Raw genomic sequence first — 27,066 nt, forward strand, 5'->3', positions numbered from 1 at the left:
CAGATCTCATTGTAGATTGTTTTGAATCATCATGTGGTTGCTGGGAATTGAACTTGTGGCCTCTGAAAGACTAGCTAGTGCTTTTAACCTCTTCTAAATCTTAGATTCTGGTGGGTTTGAGGAGAGGCTCACATTGGAGCTCATAGCTCATTCAGTAACTCCAGCCCAGAGGCTTTGAGCATCCCATTATTTTAAAAGTGGAACAAAACAGAAATGGTTCTTCCCATGCCCAGACTTTTTTTCAGAAATATGAACTCTTAGTAATTTTATCTTCAAAGAAGTGAATTCAAAAATCTAAGTTCTAGAATATAAACATAGACCAATGATGTAAAAGAAGCACTTAGCCTAAACCATATTTTAAGAACAGTGTTACTCAGAAATGTGTTGACAGAGATAAATATAAAGTGGGTGCTTATATGCATGTGTAATTACATGTATGTGTGCATTTTCTTATCAAGCAAATGTCCTAAGGGAAGCCACAATGGCTGAGTATTGACAAATTGTATCACATTTATTATTACTTTAAGTAGATATTCACCGATCGTCATGACATTCAAATTCCTGAATTAGTCAGAAACAGGCCACAGGGGCACCGCTTTAGTTCGTCTTCATTGCTGTGATAAAACACTATAACCAAAAGCAACCTGGAGAGGAAAGGGCTTCTCTCCATGTGTACTTGCAGTCCATCTTGAATGGAAGTCAGAAACTGAAACAGAAGTCATGGAAGAGTAGTGTTTACTGGCTTTCTCCTCATGGCTTGCTCAGCCTGCTTTCTTATACAGTCCAGTACCACCTTCCAGGGTTGGCACCACCCACAGTGGGCTGCCCCTCCCTCATATCAGTCATTATTTGAGATAATTAGACTTGCCTACAGGCTAATCTGGTGGAGGCGTTTTCTCAATTGAGTCTCCTCTTCCTGAAAACTCTAACTTGTTAACCAGACAAGGACTGTACCAACACAGGCAGAGAGCATTTTATCAGCACCCTCTTGTAAGTCTCACTGATATCAGTGACAGGAAATGAACACACTTAAAGTCATATGCAATTTCACTGAGGTCTTCGTAGGAAAAGTGCCAAGGCATATGGGTATGTGTCGCTGTTACAGCAGCAATAACTATGATTTCAAATGACCTGTGTGCCCACTAAAGAGCCCACTATTCTCCAACAGATTGTTTTAAATCCATGCTCACAAAAATGATCCTGGCTAAACTCGGTGGATCTCAGAAAATAAAAATTATGTTTGACATGTAATTGTAGGGAGGAAAAGAGTTAATAGGGGTGGTAAACAAGCAAAGGTACTTGAGATTGTAGTAATAAGAATGAACTGTATACATGTATGAAACTGTCAAATAAAAAATTCAATAAACACCTTTAAAAGTTCATTTAATAAGTGATTTTTCTCGCTGTTCATATTAACTAGGACATATTGACTACTTCAGAATAATGTCTTTCTATCTTAATTGAACCTTATGTGGTTTCTTTGTATGAAGGTAACAACTATCTAACTCCAGATACTTCTGAGGGAACCCGTGGTAGTGAACTCCATAGATAAATAGCCTGTAGAATGCATGGGGCTGTGGAAGGAAACAATGGAGAGCTGCTGCAGTGTGTACTGCACGTCATACAGCTTGGTGCTAGTAACTCTTGCGAGCACTTCAACAGGAGAAGAATTATACCCAAGGGGAAAAGAGACCAATGGCACTTAAATGGGTATCCAACAGAACAAGAATTAATGATTTTAATGTACATCATTATTATATTCACAGTTTTTTCTTTCCCACTTCACTGATCCAAGAAGCATTCTTCTTATTTTTCTTTCTCATACTATAAAAATAATTCTGCCTAAGGTTTCTCATAGTATATAAAATGTTACATATAAAATATATACTAACAATTAATGGCCTTTCATTCCACAGGTAATGTGAGTTCATTGTTCATGTTTATATCAATATTGTCTTAAATATACGCTGGGATACAAAGGCAAGATTGGAGTTGTGAAGGCGGGCACAGACTCTGAAAAATGGTTTATTTTAATAGTTTTTCTCCTGTTAACAACACTTCACTGGAAAATATTCCATTCAGCTGCAGATTTGTGGTTTGGTGCAATGAAGGGGAAATTTGTTCTTCTGACACATTTATTCTTTTAATCGTTATTCATTTGTAAAACTTGCACTGAGTGACTCTGTATGTGCAAGGGGAAGAAAGATTGATTTTTGACAGTTGTTTTTAATGCTTACTCATTTAAATAGAATCTCACACAGTGGCATTATGGGTATGATTTCCTTAAAGTATAGATCCTGAGATAGTGCAGGTCTGGACCTGTGAATTTTTCCAGAACTTTTGCAGACCCCAGGATGATAAAAAGAAATATAACAGTAGCAAAGAGAAGAGACTGCCATTGAAAGTGTGAAATTTGCCCAAATTTAGTAAATACCTTTATCTTTGGTGTTAACTATGATTTAACTATATATATATATATATATATATATATATATATATATATATATATATATATATATATATAAATGTGTGTGTTGTAATATATAATAAATATACATGTATGTGCATATATAATTTGTACAATTGCAATGTATATATAACCAATACAGTATATGTGTATATATAATCAATACATATATTTACATATATGTAATCAAGTTGTCTATGATAGCAAGGTATCTGTAATATATTTTGTCTTAGTATTTAATGTGCAGATTCTAATGGAAAGTGACTCTGTTTCATTTTAATAGTCTACAAAATCTAAGTAGGATGATAATGGTCTAGGGAAATCACACGTGTATTTATTCTCTTCAGCTCCATGCATTTTTATCCACAGTTCCAAAGACAGCGCCCAGCAATGTAAGTGGAAGAAGTGGAAGAAGGCATGAACTGGTGATCGCCTGGGAGGTAAAAATAATCACTGTACAAGTATCAGGACAGGTTGACTGCTCAGAAACTAGGACTCTGTCCAGAGACTCTGCTCTGGTATAAGGTTGGGTGTTTCTGTCTGAATGAAGAAACAGTCTGAGGATTTGCTACTCAGATGAGTGAGATCTAGGTAAGTCCTTCTCATCCTCAGCCCATGTCCCAGACAACCTTTGCTAAGTCCTTGGTATGCTTGCAATAACACAGGCTTTCTCTGAAGGAAGCTTGACTCACTCAAGCAGCCCCTTGGAAATTACTCTGGAAACTTAGATTACTCGTGTAGTGTTAATTCTTTTCTAAGCAAGTAGCCACCTCGACTTCTTTGGAAACTGAATCCATGAGAGGAAGGACACCACCACACTGAGTACATGGTCCCTGGTTTATTCCAACTTATAACACAATCCTACTGTGAGGGAGAGTTCCTAGTTCTGCAGACTGAAACAGGGTCACCGCTCTGGCACTGTCTTTGACAATCAGAATCGGGACCAGAATTCCCGAGATGTGTCACATTACAGAGCTCATCATACAATCTCCAAATACCTTTTGATAGTCAAAAGAATGAGGATAGAATACGTGAGAAGAATACACTTTACCATGAAGTCTATTTTTATTTTTTTGCTATTAGATAACATCATTACAAGATGTAGTTACACAACTAATGAGCTCCACCCTAACCACAAAATTTGGTCGTGTTTGCTGGAGAAATGAGACTGTCTTAGAGAACACTGAAAATATGTGGATAGCAGGAAGATTCCACCAATGCATTGTCTGTCATATTCTTCTATCCATTCCTTTCATAAATAATTTTTTTTCTGCCTTGTGTTAACATTTCTGCAAAGCTATTTATTTCCTCACATCTGACCCCACTGAGGCTCACCTATGACCTTGACTTAATAGACTTTGTCTCTTCCTCTACTCAGTACATAGTTTATCTTTAAATCAGGATTCAAGCTTTAAAATTTAACACAAAATTACTGGATATCTACAAGGCATCGTATGCTCTGTTAGTTAAATAACTGGTGGCTTCCCGGCATTGCCTAATCAATACCGTTACTTCTATCTATAATCTGCAGTTGAAATTTTTAAATAAATTTTAATGCAAGCCATATATAGCACAAGAAGTTTTAAAATATGTGTAACAGTCCAGAGTGGATTGACTTATTTGTTTGTTTTCGCAAATTGGGAAAAACCAGACACAAAAGAAAAGGACTCTGGAAGATAGGTTGTGAGTTGATGGCTCTTTGATTTGATCTACTGAGTGCTCTGCAGAGCACTGACTAAGGAAGAGAGACTTGCAACCACACAACATGGCAATTTTCGCTGACACACTCAGTTCTCCAATAGAGTTCAAGGATCGTCAGTTTATACGCGTGACTAATTGGAGTAAATTTGTTCCATCTTAAGAGTTTTCTCTTGATGTAGTTAGATATAGTTTATGAAACTTCTCTCAAAAACTCTGGTGTGTTTCCTCAAATACCAGCTGATATTATTTCATTTTTTATATTGTACCATTAAAGCCAAAACACATGTGCAATCTTAGTCTACAGCATATTAAAAAGTTCCGAGATTATTTTCTGTAGTGCACTGCGGCTTTTGTAATGCCAAGCATTAAAAGGAACTGTTTCTCAGCCAGCTGTTTTGCTGATCATTAACTGTACTATCCTTCTTTAGCCAGTATCAGAAGAATTTCAAAATGGGGAAGGCTTCGGCTACATAGTGGCGTTCAGACCCAATGGAACACGGGGCTGGAAGGAGAAGATGGTGACATCTTCTGAGGCTTCAAAGTTCATTTACCGAGATGAAAGTGTCCCCCCTCTCACACCCTTTGAAGTCAAAGTTGGTGTTTATAATAATAAAGGCGATGGCCCCTTCAGTCCGATTGTCGTCATCTGTTCAGCGGAGGGAGGTCAGTGGCTCTACTCCATCTGTTTGATTTTTCAATATTTTATTTTGGTTTTCTAATGAGACATTGTGAGAATGTTTTAGAAAATACTGGTATGCCAATTACTCAAAATTTCACTCATTACCCCATTGAAGTTGTTAGATATAGTTTATGAAACTTCTCTCAGTCATCTTTTCTAATTTAGTTTTTAAAACAATCTTTTTTCATTTTAAATACCAATCCCAGTTCCCTCTCCCTCCCCTCCTTCTGTTCCCCACACCTTCCACCTCATCTTTTTAAAAAACATCTGCATATGTTGATTTGGGCTTCCTGTTCACTAATGATATATAACCAACATGTTTCCATTAAGTGGATAACATCCGTAATCTCTAGAGCATGTTGTTTTCTCTGGATATTTTAACATGTGTGTGTTGTGTTGTGTGATATAAACTCAATTGAAGTTCCATTGACATAACTAATAAGCAATTATGACTTATCAGTGTGTAAATCACTGTACTGTTAAAGAAGTTTCACACAGCTTTCAGTTACAAATTTGCCTCTGTACTTTTGTATCCTTGTAACTGAAGAGAAACTGAGGACCAGAGAAGCAAAGGAGCCTGTCAAAGTTTAAGCATCTTATGATAAGAATTAAATGCACATCTCTCCATCATATCTTTGATTTTTCCTCTAGGATGTGGTCATCACATGCATGAGTTCATTTTATTCCTAAGAACCTAGATGGGGTAACATGTAGTAAGTAAGTGTGCTTGTTTTATAGGAGAATAAAGTAAAGCTAGCTGTTCTCTATAGGCACTGTGGTTAAACCACAAGTCCACCTTGCTATCAAGATCCTGAGTTTTTAATAAGCTTAAATACAAAAGTACAATTTTCTGACAGAAAATGGAATACATCTTAGATTTACCCTCTCAAATCAAGTGCAGAATTTCAATTGGCCCAGCAAGTGAAAAAAAATAATATTAATAATAATAACTCAAAACATATTGGACAAAGGCTGCAGCTATTTGACCTTCCAAATAAGCAAGGTCAATATTAACTGTGTTTGGTGCTTCTTTTATGCCCACATATGTGGCTTGGGATTCATGGGAAAAAAGAAATAAGATCGTTTGAATTAGAAGAACAAAGGTAGTGCTTGGTTTACAGATGATGCACTTTCTGATAAGAGCTGTTGTGCATCTTTGTAATACATTGCAAAGCTGTGAAGCAGGAGCAAATTTTAACCTAGTAGAACAATGGCCAGTAAGGTGAGGATTCAAGTTGTAAACTATAGGAGTCCCACTAAGATATCCATGAACTTAGTATCTCGGGTTGTATTAGATACAACCATGTCATGTATGCCTACTCTTGTGTGTGTGCATGTGTGTGTTTGTGTGACTTAACTATTTTAGCACTTTAAAAGAAATGTAAGGTCATAATTTCAAGCCCGGTCTTCAAGAGCCTCAGAACCACACCCAGATGCACATTGCTAGCCAACAGACTGTGGACTAAAGAGAAGTGGTACAGCCGAGCTTTTCACCACAGAATAGTAATAAATTCTTTGGGACAGGAAAAATGGCTCAGCATTTTAAGAGCGAATCCTACATTTGCAGAGGGCCCACCTCTGACACTCACAACCACCTGTAACCCAGTTCAAGTGCTGGGGAACTGATGTCCTCTTCTGGTCTCTCAGGCCCTGAATGCAAGCACATAGACTTGCACCTACTCACGAGCTTGGAAATATTTAAAGAAAAAAATAAATATGCTCTTTTTAAGCACATTTCACCCTGCACTGTCCCACTGAGAATATATACATACAAGCAAATATGCCATATATAATTTCTCACTCCTAAAAGCTATCTGATAGTACATATTTTACCAGAAAGTGTGTATCATTGTTGTTTCCAACCTGCTTCAAACTCATTACCAAGCACATGGCAACAGGGCTCACAGTGAATCACAGAAATTTGGAAACCTGCCTTGCAGGGTAATGCCAGGGTTGCTTTTTAAGAAGTCCTATTTTATCAGTTCCTTGTCAGCCTTAGCTTTGAAATTAAATCACAGCAGTCACCATGGAGTACTTTTTCTCCCCCCCCCAACTTTTTTCCACATTTTTTGGACTGTGAGCCCTTAAACTTGAAATGTCTTGCCTTTGGAGTTTTCTCTTTCAAGTGTGACAGGAAACATGCATGTTTCCTTTCAAAGACACTGGGGTTGTTGCTACAAGATATTTCATTCTGACACTTCATTTTTCCATGAAAATATGGAAGATAGCAGTCCCGCAGTATGCCCAACCTGCCTTTGTTCTGACTGCAAGATCTACATACACATATGTGGAACTTTATCACGCAATGCAGTCACTGTCAGGGTGATCAGAAGCAGATTGTCTTCCTTCTGGGATCTCTCTCTTACTTGACAATGAAAGTTTTCAATAAGAAGAGTTCTAGAATGTTTATAATGCTAAAATTAAAACTCCACATACTTATTCTGTATTCTGAAGTATTCTTTAAGTAATTTTTCCAGAGAGTAAAAACAGGTCAACTTTTACTATGTAATCGAAAGGGAAATTTCATTCTATTTTAGTCACCTGGCAAATGGCTTTGTTTGAAGAGGAGTGACCATTTCAAAGATGTAATGCCACCACTCAAGACTCATGAATGATGAATTCAGGGCCAGCGTAGACCATGTACTGAGACCATTAAAACAAAGACTACCCACCCATAAGTGTGGACCATGTACTGAGACCATTAAAACAAAGACTACCCACCCATAAGTGTGGACCATGTACTGAGACCATTAAAACAAAGACTACCCACCCATAAGTGTGTGCATTTGCATTCATCAAACCCATCTTTTTTTTCCTTCCCTTTCAAGAAAGTCTACTGGAATGTGAGTGAGAATTGCACTGTTGAAAGCAAAGTCTTGCCCATATTTGGCCTATTAAAAGGGATCATTTATATTGGTATTATCTAAGTTATTTGAGGTTTAAATTGACTCACATTTCTGAGATTAGCTATTTCTCTTAGTACAGTTGGGAATGTTCCAGGTTGTTCTTCTATTAACACCTTCGAGCCTTTGAAAATTTTCAGTATTTATGCAGCAGGAGCAACAAGGCTCTAATGGTGCCAAGTGGCCACTGATATGAGCTGGAGAGAAATTTACCTGCCAGGATTTCCACAGGGACTTCATAGATTAATCACACTTCCAACCTTTGCGCCATGGAAGAATTATGTATCCCTAACCCTGGTTCTGCTTTTGACCTTTAGGATATGATACCTATCCTATTTTGAAACCAAACCCAGCTTTTTAAAAGAATTGCAAAGTTTTGATGCAGCTGATATTAAAATGCATAGTAAAGTTGTGTGAGATTAGACATGCCTACAGTCATCACACATAGACAGCTAAGTCAGGAGGGTTGAAAGTTGGAGGCCAGCCTGGACTTATAAATTAATGGCAGGCTGAAGACATGGCTCGGCTATTAGGAGTATGTACTGTTCTTGCAGAGGACCAAGGTTGTTTCTCAGCACTGACATCAGTCAGCTGAATCTTCTGGAGTTGGAGTGAATGTGGTTCTTTTAATAACATGGGTTCCTCCTACCTAAAGTGGAAGCTCACAGTGGACAGATAAGAGTTGAATTATGAAGTTTTTCTAGAGATACAAAACTGAGCATTAATTGTTGACTTAATATTTTTATCTTGAAAAGAAATCACTTTAAAAACAGTTCTACTAAGATTTTTGCTGTAAGTTGTTATTATTTTTAATTTAAAACCTTTCAAGACTATGCATATATAAGTATTTGTGAGTGTGGGTTTGTGCAGCTGAGCACAGTACCCATGGTGGCCAGGGCATTCAATTACAGCCATCAGAAAAACAGATGGAATTCCATAGCCACTAATCACAGATTGGAAGGTTTATTTACTTGTAATGTTCTGTATCGGAGACTTCTGCCTCTTCAGGTGAATTGCATGGCTCTTGTTTTCATTAAACTGAAGACACTGTTCCTCACTCGAAGAAACTGATTTGCAGTTATCCCTTGAAAACAGGCAGTCAGTGCTCAGATGAAAGCCCAGCACTCACAAGGTGGTATTATCCAGATAGACTCTCAGCTGAAACTGAGCTCAATGGGATTTATGGGAAGTCAGAAATTTATAAATTGGAATATTAGTTATAGAATACAAAGAATAATCACCCATCTGTGCTGTGTGATCCATTTGGATTAGTCACTGTAGAAGTTCAACAGCAGCTGTCTTCAGTGAATTCTAACTAATGAAACCGTAGCCCTTCTCCCACAGAGTTTATTAGACTCCCCTTTGATTAGTGCTGCCGCCACCCCTCCTGGGAAGTCAGATGTACAATCAATATTACAAGCACATCCCCAAATCACTAGGAGGACTCCAGCTGCTGGGTCACTTAACGTAGATGTATCATCTAAATTCATGAGCGTGGTAATTCTGCTCTAAATTTTAATCTAACTGATACTGAAATCCATCAATCAGAGTGCCCACTACCTATGCTCAGATTGAAGTCGGGGAGCTATCCACAGCCTACACCACACCCTGACTAAGCAAGAGGAGAGATTTTCAAGTCTTTGTCTACCAGACGAAACCTAGCACATTTGTACAAATAAGGTTCTGGACTTTAATCAGCCTACCTGAGTGCAAAGTCAAGAGTAGTAGTTGAGTTTCGATTCTCAGTACCCACATAAAAGGCCAGACATGGTGACATGTACTTGCAATTGTAGTCCTAGGAAAGTAGCGGCAGGAAGATCCCTAGAGTTTGCTAGCCAGCCAGTCTAGCCAATTGGAGAGCTTCAGGCTCAGTGAGAAACCCTGTCTCGAATGAACATAGATGGGACTATAATACTGCTCTGAAGATAAAAGCACTTCCAGAACAAGCCTGGTGATCTGAATCTTATATCCAATCTGAAGGTGGAAGAGGAGAACCTATCTAATATCCACATGAAAACACATCCACGCACATCACGTACCTGTACAGTGATGGCAGCAATTAAAAAGTTGAGGTGGAAAGCAACAGAGGACAACATTCAGTGTCAACTTGGGCTCCATACCCATCCACATGACATACACATACATTTAATCATATGTGCTACAAGTACATACACACAGAAAACAAAGCTAAACTATTTTTTAAAGGCAGTGGCATCTGTGCACAGTCAAGTGTAGCAACAGCATCAGGGGAGTAGAGTTCATGCCTGGACTCAAATCTTCCCCTCACCATTTAGCAGCTGTGTGATGGCTTTCATAGCCCCTGAGGCTCGAGGGTTTGTGAACAGGAAAGAGGACCAGAGTTCAACCCTCCAGAATCCACATAAACACTGAGTGAGTCAGGCATCCCTCCTGCTTGGCTGTAATTTGAGTCCTTGTAGGTAGAGGTCAAGCATCCTTGGAGCAAGAGGGCTGTAAGGGCAAGCTCTGGGGTTGACTGAAAGTCTCTGTATTAAACACTAAGTTTAAAAACTGATAGATACACTGAGACAATGGGGATGTTCTATCGGGAACTCACCAAGGCCAGCTGGCCTGGGTCTGAAAAAGCATGGAATAAATCCAGACTAGCTGAACATAGCTGACAATGAGGACTACTGAGAACTCAAGAACAATGGCAATGGGTTTTTGATCCTACTGCACGTACTGGCTTTGGGGGAGCCTAAGCAGTTTGGATGCTCACCTTAGGAGACCTGGATAGAGGTGGGCGGTCCTTGGGCTTCCCACAGGTCAGGGAACCCTGATTGCTCTTCGAGCAGATGAGGGAGAGTGACTTGATCGGGGGAGGGGGAGGGAAATGGGAGGCGGTTGCGAAGAGGAGGCAGAAATCCTTAATAAATAAATAAATTTAAAAAAAGTAAAAAAAACTGATAGAGCCAAATTCCTGATACCAAAATCAGGCCTTAATACATCTACATATATAGACGCTACACAAATATATATGAAACAAAGAGAAATTGAGAGCTGATTCTTTGTTGTCATGTTTAAGACAGCAAACAATGTTTTAAGACTGTTCCCCTGGGGAGCCAATTGGGGGATGGGCACATTCAGAAGCAGAATTTAGATGAAGCAACCTTTCCCCAAAAAAATCTAGACCTTTTTAATTTTGTAGGGTATATTAGTTTGACATATTGGCTTACATTGCTATACTTGAACCCCAAAGCCCGTTGGCCATGTACTCCTGAATTCTGACTCAAGCAACCTTCTTATAGTCTGTCTATGGTGTCTCTCTCTTATGTGGCTGCAGTGCCCTTCCTGACAGGACAAAAGATCCCAGTCACAGTCAGTTATTCTTGTCTGCAGACAAACATTTTGTCAATTCAACTATAAACAGTACATAACAGGGTGTTGAAAGAACCTGGCTGAGGCCATGCTTTTCCCCGTGCTAAAATGCCAACTCAGGTCCTCACAGGTGGCCTTTGGATGTGGCTTTGTTCTAGAAGATGAGCTGACTTCAGGCAGCTTGTCCACACTCACTCAGGTGATGCTGCTGTGGGCCACACCCTGAGGAAATTAACCGTGATGCATCAGGATCGTTCTGACCTGAATTATAAATCCTTCAAGATTTCCCGTGGAAATTTAAGTTCTTATTTGAGAAGTAGCTCCTAACCAACTCTTGTGTTCTTCTACAATCTTCAGGGGTTTTTTTTATTTAAATTTTGATTTGAGACACATTTAAATGTGTCTGGTGCTCTTGAAAGCTAACAGGGAAAAAAATTCTCTCTGGAGATAAAGAGGGATAGAAACGCTGCCACCTAGCCATCGTTTTTGTGCTTCTGAAATTATTTATCCCCCTGCAATCATCCCTGACAAAGATGTAATTGTCTCAGTAATATAAAAGCGGATGGAAAGCGTTTGGCAGGGGAATGTCTGCAATGCATTTATTCTGAAAGGAAGCAGCGCAGTGACAGAATGGCGAACGATAACCAAAGTGTGGTTCCCTTTGAAATGAAACTTACCCAGGTCTGAGCGTTTCAGTGTCGTGTGCCTCAAATCCACCAGCATCCCCTTTCTTTAACTCAGAATCAAGAATTTAAAGTCCTGTTAAACAATTTAAAAGGTCTACTACAAGTCTGCTAGTCGTAATTCTAGAACGAAATAGAAGCTTTTCTTTTAGAACAAACTGAATAGATTAAACATAGACTATAAAGTGATAGGAAGGACAGCATTGGGCGAAGGAAAGAGAAAAGATGTTAGTGCTTCTCAGAACTAGCAATTACAATCAATACAGTGCTGGAATCATCAACCTGCATGTTAAAATCAAATAAATTTTGCTCAATTGCATCATGTGGTGTGCTTTTTAAAGTTTATTTTTAATTGTGTGTGTTTGCACGTGTGTATGTGTTGTCTGTATGTTTGTGTCTGTCTGTGTCTATATGTGTGTTTGTCTCACGGTGTGTCTATGTGTGTTTCTGTATGTGTGTGTTGTCTCTGTGTGTGCCTGTCTGTCTACATGTCTGTCTGTGTGTTTCTTGTGTGTGTGTCTGTGCCTCTGTGTGTTTGTGTGTCTGTGTGTGTATCTATGTATGTGTGCACCTATCTGTCTGTGTCTTTGTCTGCCTGTCAGTCTGTGTGTGGGTATCTCTGTCTCTTGTGTCTGTGGGTGCCTGTGTACATGTGTCTGTGTGTGGGTTTCTACATATGAGAACAATCCTCAACGAATCCAGAAAAGGCAATCAGACTTCCTGGGGCTAGAGTGATGGGTAACTGTGAGTCACCTGATGTGGGTGCTGGGAACCAAACCCTTCACCAAAAAGCCATCTCTCCAATCCTGGCAAGTTAATTTTAATGTGGAACTTATCAAAAGAAAACCATTGCTTAGTAGAAATATGAATGTTTAGGAAAGTCTTTTGTGGACTTATTTAACAGCAAGGAATAGATTTTTTTTTGAGTAAAAGTATGTATGTATGTATGTATGTATGTATTTATTTATTTTGAGGTGGATCTCTTATATAACAAGCTAGCTAGGAAACACTGTGTGTCCAATCTTGAAGTTTCATCCTCCAGTCTCGAGTTCTACATTGCTAGGATTACATGCTTATATTGCCACCCTAGGCACTGGACTGGTATCTTTAAATCAGTAATATTCAAAAGCATCTAGATAGATGTGCAACTATTTCCCATAACTAAGGAAAGATTTCAGAAAGAGGTTGTATTTATTCCAGGCCCCTCATAATGCCTTTTGAAAGATGTTCTTTACAACCCTGTCTTTGTTTTATGACTTCCTGAATCTGGGGGCAAATGGGGTGGTTAATTTGAAGTTGGTACTAAAGTCTCTACATTTTTTATAGCGCAGGATTTTTTTAAATATAATAATCTGTACAGAACTGTTGGACCTAATCTCTGACCTTTATTCTACCATTTCAGTTAACACATGTTTGTGACAGTATTTACGATTCAGCCATGTCAAAGCTAGAAATAGTTCCTTGCTCATATACCCTGTGATGTCAAAGAAAATGCACTTCTTGATGGATGTCAGTCAGACATTGTGTATTAGAAAAAAATGGTGTGAAAGGTCACTGAGCATAGAAACAAATGGAAAGGGGTTTTGAGCAGCAGTACTGAGACCTTCAGGAACTTTCCTACTCTGACTGTTCCTGTCATAAAAGTCAATGAATGCCTTTTAAATATCGGGCTACATAACACACTTCTTACATTATCATGGAAATGGAGATTTGTGGCAAAGACGCCTAATGAAACTTAGACTCCCTTTTTGATTACACAAATAAATACAGTATTACAATGATATGTTTCTTAAATGTGTTTCTATATTGGATTTAAACATTTAACAAACAGCACCAAAGCAACCCTACCAGCCTTTAGCCACCTTTTGACATTATTTTGCCATCTTCAAATCCCAAGTTCTTTCATCTATAGTATGGGGTTAGGAAAAGCATCCTAAAAGCCAGGAATAGTGATAAATACCTGTGATTCCTGCACTTCAGAAGATGAGACAGGAGGATCACAAGTTCAAAGCCAGGCTGTTCTGTACAGTGAACACTGGATCAGCCAAGGTTTTATAGCAAGAGCCTAGCTCAAAATACAAAATGAACAAACAAAAAGTATGATATCACACACTAAAGGATTTGGTCTTAGTGGGAATAATTTGTCTAGAATTTTTAGTGCTATAGTTAGTAAACATTGTTTATTCACAAAATATGTATCCCTTGTGGGTGGACGGCTACATTGCTTCCATAACTTATCCTCAAAATCAATTAATTAAATAAATAAACAAGCACACCAGCCAATCCTGGCTGAAAGTCTTTGTTGGTAGACTGGACTGCCAGGCAGCTGAAGTCAAATCTTTTACTTTTCTGAGAAATGCCCTCCCTGACTCAAGTATAAAGGCCTCTGCCCTCATCATTCTGGATTTCTCACTGGTTATTGGTAAGATTCTAGTGTCGGTTGACCCAACCCAGAAACCCAAATAGATCACCTTCTGATCTCTTTCTTTTTCACAACTTCACAAGGTATCATTGAAGAACAAGTCAGGAAGACATGAGCAGCTCAGAGACCCTGGGACAGTGTTGACAGATATAATATAGGGGCTATGGCTCATCATTTCCACCTTTCTTCCTACAGAACCCACTGCTGCCCCCACCGACGTCAAGGCTACTAGTGTATCTGTCTCAGAGATTCTCGTTACATGGAAACATATAAAGGAAAGTCTCGGAAGGCCGCAGGGGTTTGAGGTATGAATTACTGAAAATAAGCCTTTTATTTTGCTGGCACTGTGTCCTTCTAAAGAGGTGGCTCAATGACGCTTCATCAGAATCATATTCCTTTGGAACTTTGCTCTGTAATAAAGAAAGAAAGAAACACTATTCTGCTGACAAGTATTTTGCTTCTCATTAGTTGACTTGGTTTTTTGTAGTCTTTACACCACTGTGCAAAAATAGAAAGAGTAATGAAATGGAGTTTTAGACAAACCCAGAAACTATGTATGAGTACGTATTTACTTACTTTTACTACTTTAAGACAGAAAATATAGCTTTTTAATCAAGAATATACCATATTTATTCAGTGACATCAATTAACCTTTAGACTGTACTTGTCCTGAAGATCTGTGGGATACCTGTCAGCTTGAGTATTCTATTTTGAGTACAGGGAAAGGCTCAAAAACCATTTTTAATGAAGTGGACGTATCAAGGTCTGTTTTGTATTAAAAGCCTCTTGGTCTAGAGTGGAGAGAACAGACTTGAGGGAAGAGCTTCAGAAGAAAAGAGTAGCAGCTAGTCCAGTCATCATCAACTGTCAAACAGGGCACTGTTTTCTGGAGCTGATGAGAAGTGGACCATTATTTCCAATGGAGGCAAGACAGAGATGAATAGTGAATTGGATATAGGGTATGAAAAAGAAATTAAGGATAATCCCAGGGCTGTATGGCTCAACACACTGGATGATTAACACATGAAAGTCACAGATTCTGCTTTGGATGTTAAGCTTTATAAACTTTATTTTCTGCTGCTGTTTGTTATTTTGTTGTTATTGTTATTGTTGCATTGTGTTATCGTTGCTTGAAATGAGAACTCATGTAACCCCTAAACTGGCTTCAATTCCCTAAGTAGCTGAGGGTGACACTGAATTCCTCCACCTCTGAAGTGCAAGGGTTGCAGGTATGCACCACCACACCAGGGCTTTGAACATGCTAGGCAATCAGTGTAGAAACTGAGCTACATCCCAACCTTTTTGATTTCTAGAAGATTAAAGATTGAGCAGTCTATCACTTTGAAGAATCACCAGGCAGACATTGAAGAAATTCAGGAGCCTGAAGAGAAATTTCAAAACATCAAGAATGGTTCATTGACCCAAATGCTGCTGAAAATTTCAAACGGCAAAGTCCAAACCAAGTCCAGTGGCACACACCTTAAGTCCAACCTACTTAGGCAGCCAGCCCTCAGCAACACAGGGGAACCTCCAACAAAAACAAAAAATTCACAGAAAGACAAGATGTCAGATCTCCAGATGGGTATGGCAGAGTTGAACAGACTTGCTGAGAGACATTGATGTCTTGCTGGTCAAGGCTGGCCTGACAGTGAGGACATATGGGACACAGACATGTTGTAGCACCATCTTTGCTCAGCCTGTCTCCTTTAGAATGACAAGTTTTCACAGCTGTGAAATGGAATGTCTTCAGAAATTACAAGGTGGCCAAGGGGAGACAGATTCTGCTAAGGTCAATACCATGGTAGTATTTTCAGACAAAAGTGACATGAATTCTGAAATTTTAAACTGGAGAGACTCCATGAGTACAGTGACGTTTATTCTGCATTTCATTATAAAATAAAGTATAAAAATAAGGAATTATGGGCTGGAAAGATTACACCATGGTTAAAACACTTGCAGCAAAACCATGAGTACCAGATTTCGAATCCCCATAATTTGTGTTAATGTCAGGTGGCCCAGAAGGTAGAGTCAGGGGATCCCAGGGCAAACTGACTAACAAGATTGAAACCTTAAGCTCTGGTTTCAATGAAAGATGTTGCCTCACTGAATAAGGTGAAAAAGCAGTCCAGGGTGATTCCTAGCACATAGTTCAAGCCTCCACATATGCATGGAAATACACATGTATACCGAACATGCATACACACAGACAAACTACATGTCTTAGGTTGATTATTGCTGTGATGAAACACCATGACTAAAGCAAGCTGAAAAGGAAAGGGTTTATTTGGCTTATACTTGCATTTTCAAAGGAACCCAAGGCAGGAATTCAATCAGGTCAGGAACTTGGAGGCGGGAGCTGATGCAGAGACCATAGAGGTAACCTGCTTGCTGGTTACTTTCCCTGGCTTGCTAAGACTGTTTTCTTACAGAACCCAGCAGTACTAGCTCAAAGATGGTACCACACTCAATGGACTGATCTCTCCCCATGTACAACTAATTAAGAAAATGTTGTCCAAGCTTGTGTATAGCTGATTTTATGGAGACATTTTCTCAGTTGAGGTTCCCTTCAATCTGACGACTCTAGATTTTGTGTAGTTGACACTAAACTAACCAGTGCACCACATACATAAAAAATGGAAAAAGGAAAACAGAGTTTTGTTACAAGGAAAATGTCAACATCCTGTTAACTAGAAAAAAAGATAGATAATATTTTAAACAGAAAATAAACAAAATGTAAAATTCAATGGCCAAGTACAACATTAGCTGTTATTTTAAGTGAGATATATTCAGCCATGACTTTGATTTCTTCTGTCTCGTTGCTGGATAGTTACAGGTCACCTTGAGACAAAATGTGAAAACGTGTGAGAACAGTAACAACATCCCACCAACTCTTTTCCACATTCTTCCTTCCTTAAAACTAGATGCCCCTCTGCACATTCAAGACTACTCTCCTCTTATCCCCACATCTCTTCTGCTAAAAATGTTAGCAGAAGAAATCAATAATTATGACTAAATCTTACCCATATTTCATCTTCTCTCGACCTTCTCTACTCTGCCCCTGCCATGATCTAACTTTGTTTCCTAATGCTAGAATTCTGACCGTATTAATAAAATAGGAATGTGAAACAGGAGGCGTTGTTACCAAAATCAGAAGATCGCTTCAAGATTTTATATGCCTGTGTCTGTCTTATGGCTTGTTTTTCTAGCCACAGTTCAAACTTCACTGCAATGTATAAACTTCCAAATTACTAGAATTGTTTTCCCAAACAAATGACAGCATATTTGGTGGCTCCTCCTAGTTTCTTGCATTGGAGTGTATAAAGAGGACAGATTAGTCTGTGACCACTATACTATAATGGAGAAAGAGCAATTTAAAGATTGTATAAACAAATTAACAGGTAAATGATATAAGACTGGTTGCCTAGCACAGAGAAGAGGAAGTGAATGCGAAGTCCACCCTTAACAAAGAAGCTATTTGCAGCTGGCCCCTTCTGAGAGAGGTAAAATCAGTTTTCTCCATATTCTAAGGCAGCCCCCATGCCAAGAAAAGAACGGACTCCAGGTGTTTATTGTACACTTTTTCAGTTTGTATTTTTTGACTTATTAAGTTTGTTTATTTTTTTTGTCTTGATTTTCTTTCTTGTGTATGTTACAGAAATCAAGAAAGAGAGAACATTAAGTTGAGTGGATAGGCATGTGGGGAAGAAACTGGAAGGAGTTAGGGGAGGAAAAAGAATATGATCAAAATATATTATATGAAAATTTTTGTTTGAAGTTAGAAAAAACAATTAAAGGCAGAGCCAACTTAGTTCATTAAAGAAGAGAAAGAAGCAGAGGGAAGTTGTGGGTGGGCAATGGCGTGCATGGAACTAGCAGTAGACAGTGTGCAAAGACCATGCTAGCCAGAAACATACAGATGACAGAACCCAGCTTCTGATGCCACAGCAATTAGCAGGAGGATTTGCAGGAGGTCTAAGTGGTCAGTCTTCTGGAAGCTTGGCTAAGATTTGGAATTATCATGAAAACACAGCTCTGGGTGTTCCTGTGAAGGATTTTCCACAGAGAACTGTCCGGGAATGGGAAATTGTACCTTTACATGGGCTGCAATTCCAAACTGCGTGAAAATCTGAAAGTGACAAAATGGCAGCATTTCTCTATCTCTGCATCCTGATGAAGATGCAGGATGAGCAGCTGCCTTGGGCTCCAGTGGCCATGCTTTCCCCACAGTGATGGCCTGGAGTCCCCAGCTGTGAGCCCAAACAAGCCTTCCTTCTGTCCTGCTGCTTCCCCTGGGGATTCCATTGCAGCAGTGTGAAAAGTCAAGAAGACTTGGAGCAAGGATATCTGACTCACTGTCTTTAAAATAGCTGGCAGCTTGTCCATGAAGAGAGGAAAAAGAAAGAGAGAAATGTCAGGGAGAAGGAGATTAGTGTCCCCTGAAGCAGGACCTGGGAGGCTAAGTCAGAGGCAGCCTCTGCAAAGTGAGTACAAAGGGGAGGATTTCAGAGGAGGCCTGGACGCGTTTGTGGACAGGAGAGAAGTGGTGATCTCTGCATGGTTGGATTAGTGAAGTGTGCCATTTTCCAAAAAAGAAAGGAAAGACAACAAAGAACAGATTTGCAGGTAAGAAACCAAGAGTTCTATTTTGTCCAAATTAAGCTTGGAGCTTTTGATAGAAATACAAGGATATCACTGGCTTAGGCTGTAGGATATGGGAGTTTAGAATCTAATTGAGAGATCAGGGTGGAAGGCATAAAAGTGTCATTGAAAGCCATGCAATTAAGTAAAAACATCTGAAGGGAACATTTCAAGGCTAGAGATGAGGAAAGGAAGACAAAGAAGAGGACTTTGCAGACCGATTTTATAAAATTTCACCAAAGAGACAAGACCAGCAAGGAAGTTGGCAGAGGAGATTGGTTTGACAGAGAAAAGAACCACAAAAAAATAAAACAAGACTAGACTATATAATGCTTAGCGGAAAAGGAAGTGATTGCCTTTGCTTCCACGTCTAAAGTCCACAAACAGAATCACACACTTTAACGTTTCCCATCAAATACGTTCAGCATGGACAGCCGAATCTCTGGATACACAATGTGATTTTAATAAGCAGCAATGCCTCAATCAGGAAACAAACTTGGTTTATTGGTGCCTCACTTGATTCTGGAGGGTATATAATTGCTCTTTCATCTCTTCCATCAGCAATTAAGGAAGGCTACCCTTAGCAAAGATCATGAAGAAATAAGACTAACACGAGACCAATAAGGTCTGATGACCTTTGCTATCTCCTCAGTGAAGGCACCATACCATCACTGGCCTCTGGCTTCCTGTCTGTCTAAACCAGACTGGTTGCCACCTAACCCAAATTGTGATCCCAAGTTGTCAGTTAAATTTTGACCTCAGACACTCCTGATCTCAATTTTCAATATTTTGTCTGGATTTCATTCATTATATAGTTACTTATCCATTGAATATTTATGGCGTTCCCTGCTATGCCAAGGTGCAGTGTTGATACTAAACCAGAAAGTAGAATGGACAGAGGTAGTAACCCTTATAAAGCTCACATTCTAGTCATGTGCAATGGTACTTGCTGGCCACCAATTTAGAATTCAAAGGGCGCAGGCGGGAGACTGTGAGTTCAAGGGCACTCTGTGTTACACAGGGAGACTCTCAAAAACAGAATGCAAACAAAAGGATAAATCAAGTTTCAGTCTGGCAGGTGAGGTGATTTCCAGTTTTTAGTTTGTATTTGGTGTTTGTGTTTTGGTTTGGTCCTAAAGTAAGGTCTTGGTAGCAATAAAGGCATCAGCCTAGGTTTCCCTGTCAATACACTGCTCACATGTGGTTTTGTACTGTGGGGAATTTTCCATTACATCTTAATTGGTTTAAGAAATGATACAGCAAGTATTTTGACTTAACGTTAACTTTCATTTGTAATTAACCCAACTCCTTCAAATATATTAACTACTTGATCCTAATCAAAGTCTCTGTTGTTTGTTATTAACTAATCACTCTTGAGGGTAGCCTGGTATACATAGTGAGTACCAAGCTAGCTACAGACAATGCTACATACTGAGGCCCTTTTTAAGAAGAGAAAAGAGAGGTGAAAGAAAGTAAGGGAAGAAGGAAGGAAGGAAGGAAGGAAGGAAGGAAGGAAGGAAGGAAGGAAGGGAAGAAGGAAGGGAAAAGTTTAGAAATTTGAGATCATTGTAGCGATATCATCCCTTCCTATGTCTTTGTAATTCACTCATACATGTTTTGAATAGTCATAATTAGGCTAGATAAGAAATCCATTGACTTTCAATGAGTTTCTAAGACTGCCTGCTGCACCTCACAGTCAAGAAAAAAATCACTTCTAAAGTCCGAATACACAGACCCATCTATCCAGTTGTGGTAGTTTGGATGTAATTAGCCCCCATAACCTCATGGAGAGTGGCATTATTAGGAGATGTGGCTTTGTTGGAGTAGGTATGTCCTTGTTGGAAGAAGTGCATCACTGTGAGGGTGGGCTCTGAGGTCTCATATGTTCTGAAGCCATGCCCAGTGTCTCAGACCTTCCTGATACCTGCCGGTCAAGCTGTAGGACTCACAGTGATTCCTCCAGCACCATGTCTGCCTGTATGCTTCCATGTCACACTGTGATGAAAATGGGCTAAACCTCTGAAGATGTAACCTACCCCTACTAAATGTTTTTTCTTTATAAGTGTTGCTGTGGTCATGGTGTCTCTTTGCAGCAATAGAAAACCTAAGATACCAGTATTTTAAAAGACTTCAATAATTGGCTGGATGGTCTCAGAGATCAACTCATTTGAGAATCTTAGTTCCTTAGAAGTTGATTGAAATGTTATGGCTATGAAGATTAAATGTAGAAAGCAAAGTCAGAGAAACAGGTTGAGATTTTCAGCCTGTGAGATGCAGTTTGATTGAAAGCTGAAAATAGGCTGTATCTATTGAACAACTCCAATTCATGAATAACCATGACCTTCCCATCTGGAATACCATCTTTGTCTCTGGCCTTGCAAGTAGACTACTGGGTTCTGTCTTGAATTTATGAGCTCACCAACACTCTAGTGTCCAGTGAATAAAAATTCCTGAATCCTGGAGCTGCGTTCCCAAGCTTCCAAAGCCATATAGAACGTTTATGAGCCTGCAAATTCAAAGCAGATGTCATCCTGGCAAGAAAATAAAGTAAGCCATCAGGCCAAGCTGCATCATCTTTCTCTGGTTCTCATAGATCATGAAGAAGGTTGGCAGGAATGGTGGAAATACAATCTGAACTGCTTCCTCCTTCCATCCCTTCACTCAAGGAAGGTACTGGGCCAGGTCCTAGCAATCTGTACCACAAGGATCCCATTCTAATACTCGGAAAGTTTATGAGAAATTAATATGAAATAAAAAACATAATAACAATAGAATTCTCTTATTTTTAATTTATTTTATTAAAATTTCTACCTCCTCCCCACCTTCCATTTCCCTCCCTCTCCCCCCACTCCCTCTCTGGTCCAAAGAGCAGTCAGGGTTCCCCGCCCTGTGGGAAGTCCAAGGTCCTCCCCACTCCATCCAGGTCTAGGAAGGTGAGCATCCAAACAGGCTAGGCTCCCACAAAGCCAGTATATGCAGTAGGATCAAAACCCAGAGCCATTGTCTGCCACATTCTGAGAGTCCGGTTTGATCCCATGCTTTTTCAGTCCCAGTCCAACTGGCCTTGGTGAGCTCCCATTAGATCAGCCCCACCATCTCAGTGGGTGGGTGCACCCCTCGCAGTCCTGACTTCCTTGCTCATGTTCTCCCTCCTTCTTTTCCTCATTTGGACCTTGGGAGCTCAGTCCGGTGCTCCAACATGGGTCTCTGTCTCTATCTCCATCCATCGCCAGATGAAGGTTCTATAGTGATATGCAAGATATTCATTAGTATGGCTATAAGATCGGGCCAGTTCAGGCTCCCTCTCCTCAGCTGCCCAAGGATCTAGCTGGGGACATCTCCATGGACACCTACGAGCCCCTCTAGGATCAAGTTTCTAGCCAACCCTAAAATGGCTCCCTAATTAAGATATATACTTCCCAGCTCCCATATCCACCCTTCTTCCATCCCAACCATCCCATTCCCCCAAGCTCTCCCCATCCTCCCCTTCTCACTCTCATGTGAATAATTACATGACATATATTATCCTAGGATTTTACACCACCTTGACCCTCCACAATGAGGATAAACCCATGCCAGCTCCCTCCACAAGTTTATGCTTCTGTTTGCAGGATCGTATACTTCTGTCCCTAAAATAGCTTCAATTTTCTTAAGTGAAAAAGGTTTTTTTGCTGGGTGAAATAAGAAGGAGAATTATTTCCAGTGGATATAATTCTTGTAAAAAAAAATGTTATGCATTTTGCCTTGGGAACAAAGTCTCCCACGATTGCCAAGCTTATGGTGTCTATTTTTACTCCTCCCAATTGTGAGAGAATTTTAACTGTACTGATTTGTTATAGATGAGTCGTTTTAATAGTAAGCATGCAATAACACAAGTTTCTGCTAGGGAGATGGATGCTGAGTGTATTGGTTTCAGTTCTGAACTTGATGTTTATTGAGAAGAGGGCAGAAGATGAGATAATTCATCCCATTTAACACTGGTCTCTAAATCGTAGCCCTAGCGACCCTCTTTCTGGGCTTTGCCCAGCACTTATATGTGTTAACTTCCAGGCTTCCAGGGAATCTGCCACTTAGGACTTCATTTCAGACTTGTCACTAAAGCCATTTCAGCTTATTGATTGCCTGAAAAGATACCAGTTGTGCTGTGCTTTATAAAATAAGTTGTTGGAGATTTCTTACGGGGAGAAGCAACCTGATTGTTGTTGTTTATTTTATGATCTGGACGCTAATCATCAGAGCAGAAGATGGAAACAAATGGGCTTTGTGCTGTCTGACAATAACCCGTGGTAGGCAGATTGCACTCAGTTTGTCTATCAGGAGAGAAGGAAAAATAGAATTGCAGATATAACTGAAGGGAAGAAAACGCTGAAACAAAGCCAGTTGCAAAAGGCTAAGACAAAGACTACTTTCTGTTCCATAAGGTGTGTGGGTGGCCTTTGTTTTGCAGATTCTCTGTGCTTTTTATTACAACGATGTAAAAATAAGAATGCAAAAAGCTACTCTGTGAGAAGATGCCAATCCTCTTTTCTTAAATTCTGATATAAACCAAATGCCTATCGTGTTATTATTGTTAGGTTTCCTTCTTTGAATATTTTCATAGATTGTGAAGCAAACAAAACTGGTGTTCTGTTTGTTTGTTTGTTTGTTTGTTTGTTTGTTTTACAAAAAATTAGTAGACTAAAGAAAAACTTGAAGTAATATTTCAGGTTTGCTTTACCTGACAATTCCTGGTCCTACTGAAAGACAGTTCTACAGAATTCTTTTTAAAAGAAACCAATAGTGAGCATCAGTTTTCTGTGGGTTTTATTTCACCTGTGCTACATGGAGGAAAGTCTTTACCCCAAGTGATTTTTTAAAAACAATTCAAATACTATTCAATTGTTCACCTGATATACTTGTCCAAAAAGTACCAGAAGATTTTGCAGATCTCTTCTAAAATTTATCATAATGTATTTATTTGCTTGGTTTTGAGTCAGAATCTTATATATCTCAAGCTAGCCTTCAACTTGCCTTGTAGTCACGAATGACTTTGAACTTCTGATCCTCCTGATTACACCCTCTGAGCTCAGGGATCATAGGCTTATGCTATCAAACCCGGTTTGTGACACTGGGGACACTGGGCAGGCAGCTCCCCAATTGAGCCACACCCCCAGACCTATCATTATCTTATTTTTATGCTATAGATAAATGTTATCTTTGTTTTAAGTTAATATTTAACTTTGTATTATGAAAAGACTTTAAATTCTCAAACATGTGTGATACAAATAGTAACTTTCAATTCTATGCTCTAGACACTCAGCATAAACAGTTATCAACTGGGAAATAATCCATTTTATGGCTAATTCTTCTTAATTCTGTTATTTCAAAGCAAGTCTCAGCAGTCAAACAAACATAATTTGTTTCATCATGTAAAACAGGAGGTAGAGAGATGATTCAGTGCTTCAAAGTCCTTGTATCATCTTTAGAATTCAGATCCCAATACCCATGTAACATCTCTTACATGCCTGTAATCCTCCTGGTCCAAGCAGGGCAGAAACAGGAAGGTTGTGGGAGCTTGCTGGCTTCTATTCAAGCCAATACAACCAGAGACCAAGATTCAAAAGGAGAGCCTGTCTCAAAGGAGTGAGTGGAGAGAGACAGCTGAGACTACCCAGCATCCTCTCTGGCCTCCATGCATGCACCTGTTCACATATATGTGCATAAACAGAGATAAATAAATCTTTTACAATTATAGACAAAGGCAATCTTTAAATATAAACATTCTTAGAATGTTAACTTTCTGCTTCCTGAGGACCTCCAAGTTGAAGAGCGTACACACTTTCCATAGTATACATGTACCATATTTTCATTATCCATTTGCCTGCTAGGGCATTTAGGTTGTTTCCATTTCACAGCAATTGTGAATGGAGCAACAACAAATAAGCTGAGCAAGGATCTGTGGAGTAGGATGTAGATTCTTTGGGGTGTATGCCAAGGAGTGGTATAACTGGGTCATGACAGATTTATTTTTAGCTTTTTGAGAATTCTCCACACTGATTTCTAGAGTGACTGTGCCAGTTTACAGTCCCGCCAATAGTAAGCAAAGGTTCCCTTTGCCTTACAACAAATCCTTCTAATGTTTGTCTTAGGTTGTTTTATTTATCTTTGACATTCTAAACTGTGTAAGATGAAACTCAAAGTTGTTTTGATTTACTAGGGGCAGTAACTATTTTTTTGAGATAATTCTTATCTCCTCCTCCTCCTCTTCCTCCTCCTTCCCCTCCTTCTCTTCTCCTTCTTCTTCTCTTCCTCTTGCACATCCTCTTTCTTCTCTCTGTTCAGGTTCCAGACCCAGTTTTGAATGGATAATTTATTTATTTGATCCTTCTTAATCCTCTGTCAGATGTATAGCTAGCAAAGATTCTCTCCCACTTCTTGGGCTTCCATTTCATCATGATAGTTTCTCTACCTGAGCAGAGAGCTTTTAGTTTTGTAAAGTCAAAAAGCAGGAAAAGCAAAACAAAAACCTGATTGGCTTTCTCACACCTGATCTGGTCTTCCTTCCTGTTTTCTCAAGGCCCCTGTACTCCTCCCTGTACAAGTGTGGTTTACATGTCAGCCTAAGATGTCAGCAGAGTTTAATGCACCTTTGGGAGACTTACCATTTTTATGTTTCCTTTACTTCCTGAAAATTCGCTCTATTCCCAGTGCTTTTTCTACAGCACCCCTCCCTTGCATGACTCCAGCTAGTAAGGCAGCCCAAATCTTCCTTACCACAGCCAGTGGGACTAGAGTAATGAGAGCCTCAAACCAAACAGCCACACTCACGTGCCAGACCCACTGCAGATCCAACTTCTCAAGGAAACCTTCTACATGGCTTGGACTACTTTAGCAAGTTTGTGAGGAATTTTAGTTCCCATCTGGGCTAGAGTTTGTATGACCATGCTCCTCATGTAGGCATCTCCGTACTGTCCCTTGGCTCTGCCATGTCATTAGCTGCAACCCCTGCTTCCTCCCTCACTCCTTCCTTCTGTGCACTTTGGTTAAATTCAATCTGGTACACTTCAAGAACTTGAAAATTTTTCAAGGAGTTAGCTTTGATTATTCATTTTCTTTATGTTTGTTTTTAAGCCATTAAATAGCATAACTGTCATTCATATTCCTTCTTTCTAGTTTATTTAATATAAAAGAATCTTTCTTGTAAACCTCAGTATTGCTGATTCTCACTTTTGATCATTGACTAACAAACGAAAGTCAAAGACTGCATTCTGGGTATAATATAATAGGTATATCATACAGTATTAATTACACAATTCTTTCAAGATAATCATTTTTCTAGATAAAACATTAACATTTGGTCCAAAACTTATTTTCTTTCATTTCATTAAAATATATTAAAAGACACCTGGGTGTGTGATTCATCTCATAAAGCATATTTAAGCATAGTAGTAATGACAATTAAATACACGCAGAATTTGTTCTATTCAGTGTATTCTTTTTTAAAAAAATCTAGTAAGGAGGGACTGGAGAGATGGCTCAGCAGTGAAGAGCACTGACTACACTTCCAGAGCTCTCAGGTTCAATTTCCAGCACTCACACGGCAGCTCACATCTGTCTGTAACTTCAGTTCCAAGGAGCCCAACACCCATGGCAAAACACCAATTAACAAAAAATAAAAATAAAATTAAAAAAATCAGTAAGAGTGCCAGAGGTACTCAACAGGTAAGAGTATCTGCTGCCAAACTGGATGGAAGGAGAAAATAGACTCCCTTGAGCTGTCCTCTGACTTCCTCATGCAGACCACAGCACAAATACACAAAATGCACACACGATATACACACAAATACACACAATGTGCACACAAATACACACAATGCACACACAAATATACACAATGCACAAACAAATAATATACAATGCACACACAAATACACACAATGTAAGTAAATGCAATAAAAATAAGGGAAAAATATTCTAAGTAAAATTCATTAAAGATGGTAAAGAATGCAAGAAAACTGATGTCTGAAGTAAAATACACAGATCAAGAACAAGTTTAACTCTGTGCAACCAATGTTCTTTCACTGTTTTAAGATAGTAAAAACAACGCATCTCAGAAAAATAAATAGCTATGATTCAGCAAGTGACACCATTGGTAGTCCTGTCCACCTTCCTCGCTTCACAGATGCTAATCACTATTCCACTGCCTCATAAATATTCAAACTTTAACTAGCCATTGTTTACTTATCTTATTTGATCCA

At 39.3% G+C, this 27,066-nt stretch overlaps 1 protein-coding gene across 2 annotated transcripts in view; it reads left to right on the plus strand.

Annotated features, from left to right (window-relative positions):
- Cntn5 (contactin 5) overlaps positions 1–27,066 on the plus strand; it is a 1,171,096-nt gene that overhangs the window by 1,119,488 nt on the left and 24,542 nt on the right. For both annotated transcript variants that reach the window (XM_075966832.1, XM_075966833.1), the window contains 3 exons: positions 2,837–2,907; positions 4,597–4,831; positions 14,387–14,496. In XM_075966832.1, the coding sequence (XP_075822947.1) occupies positions 2,837–2,907; positions 4,597–4,831; positions 14,387–14,496 (416 nt within the window). The remainder of the gene's footprint in view (positions 1–2,836; positions 2,908–4,596; positions 4,832–14,386; positions 14,497–27,066) is intronic.

Source organism: Microtus pennsylvanicus, chromosome 3 (assembly GCF_037038515.1).
Source record: "Microtus pennsylvanicus isolate mMicPen1 chromosome 3, mMicPen1.hap1, whole genome shotgun sequence".
Classification (NCBI taxonomy): Eukaryota; Metazoa; Chordata; class Mammalia; order Rodentia; family Cricetidae; genus Microtus; species Microtus pennsylvanicus.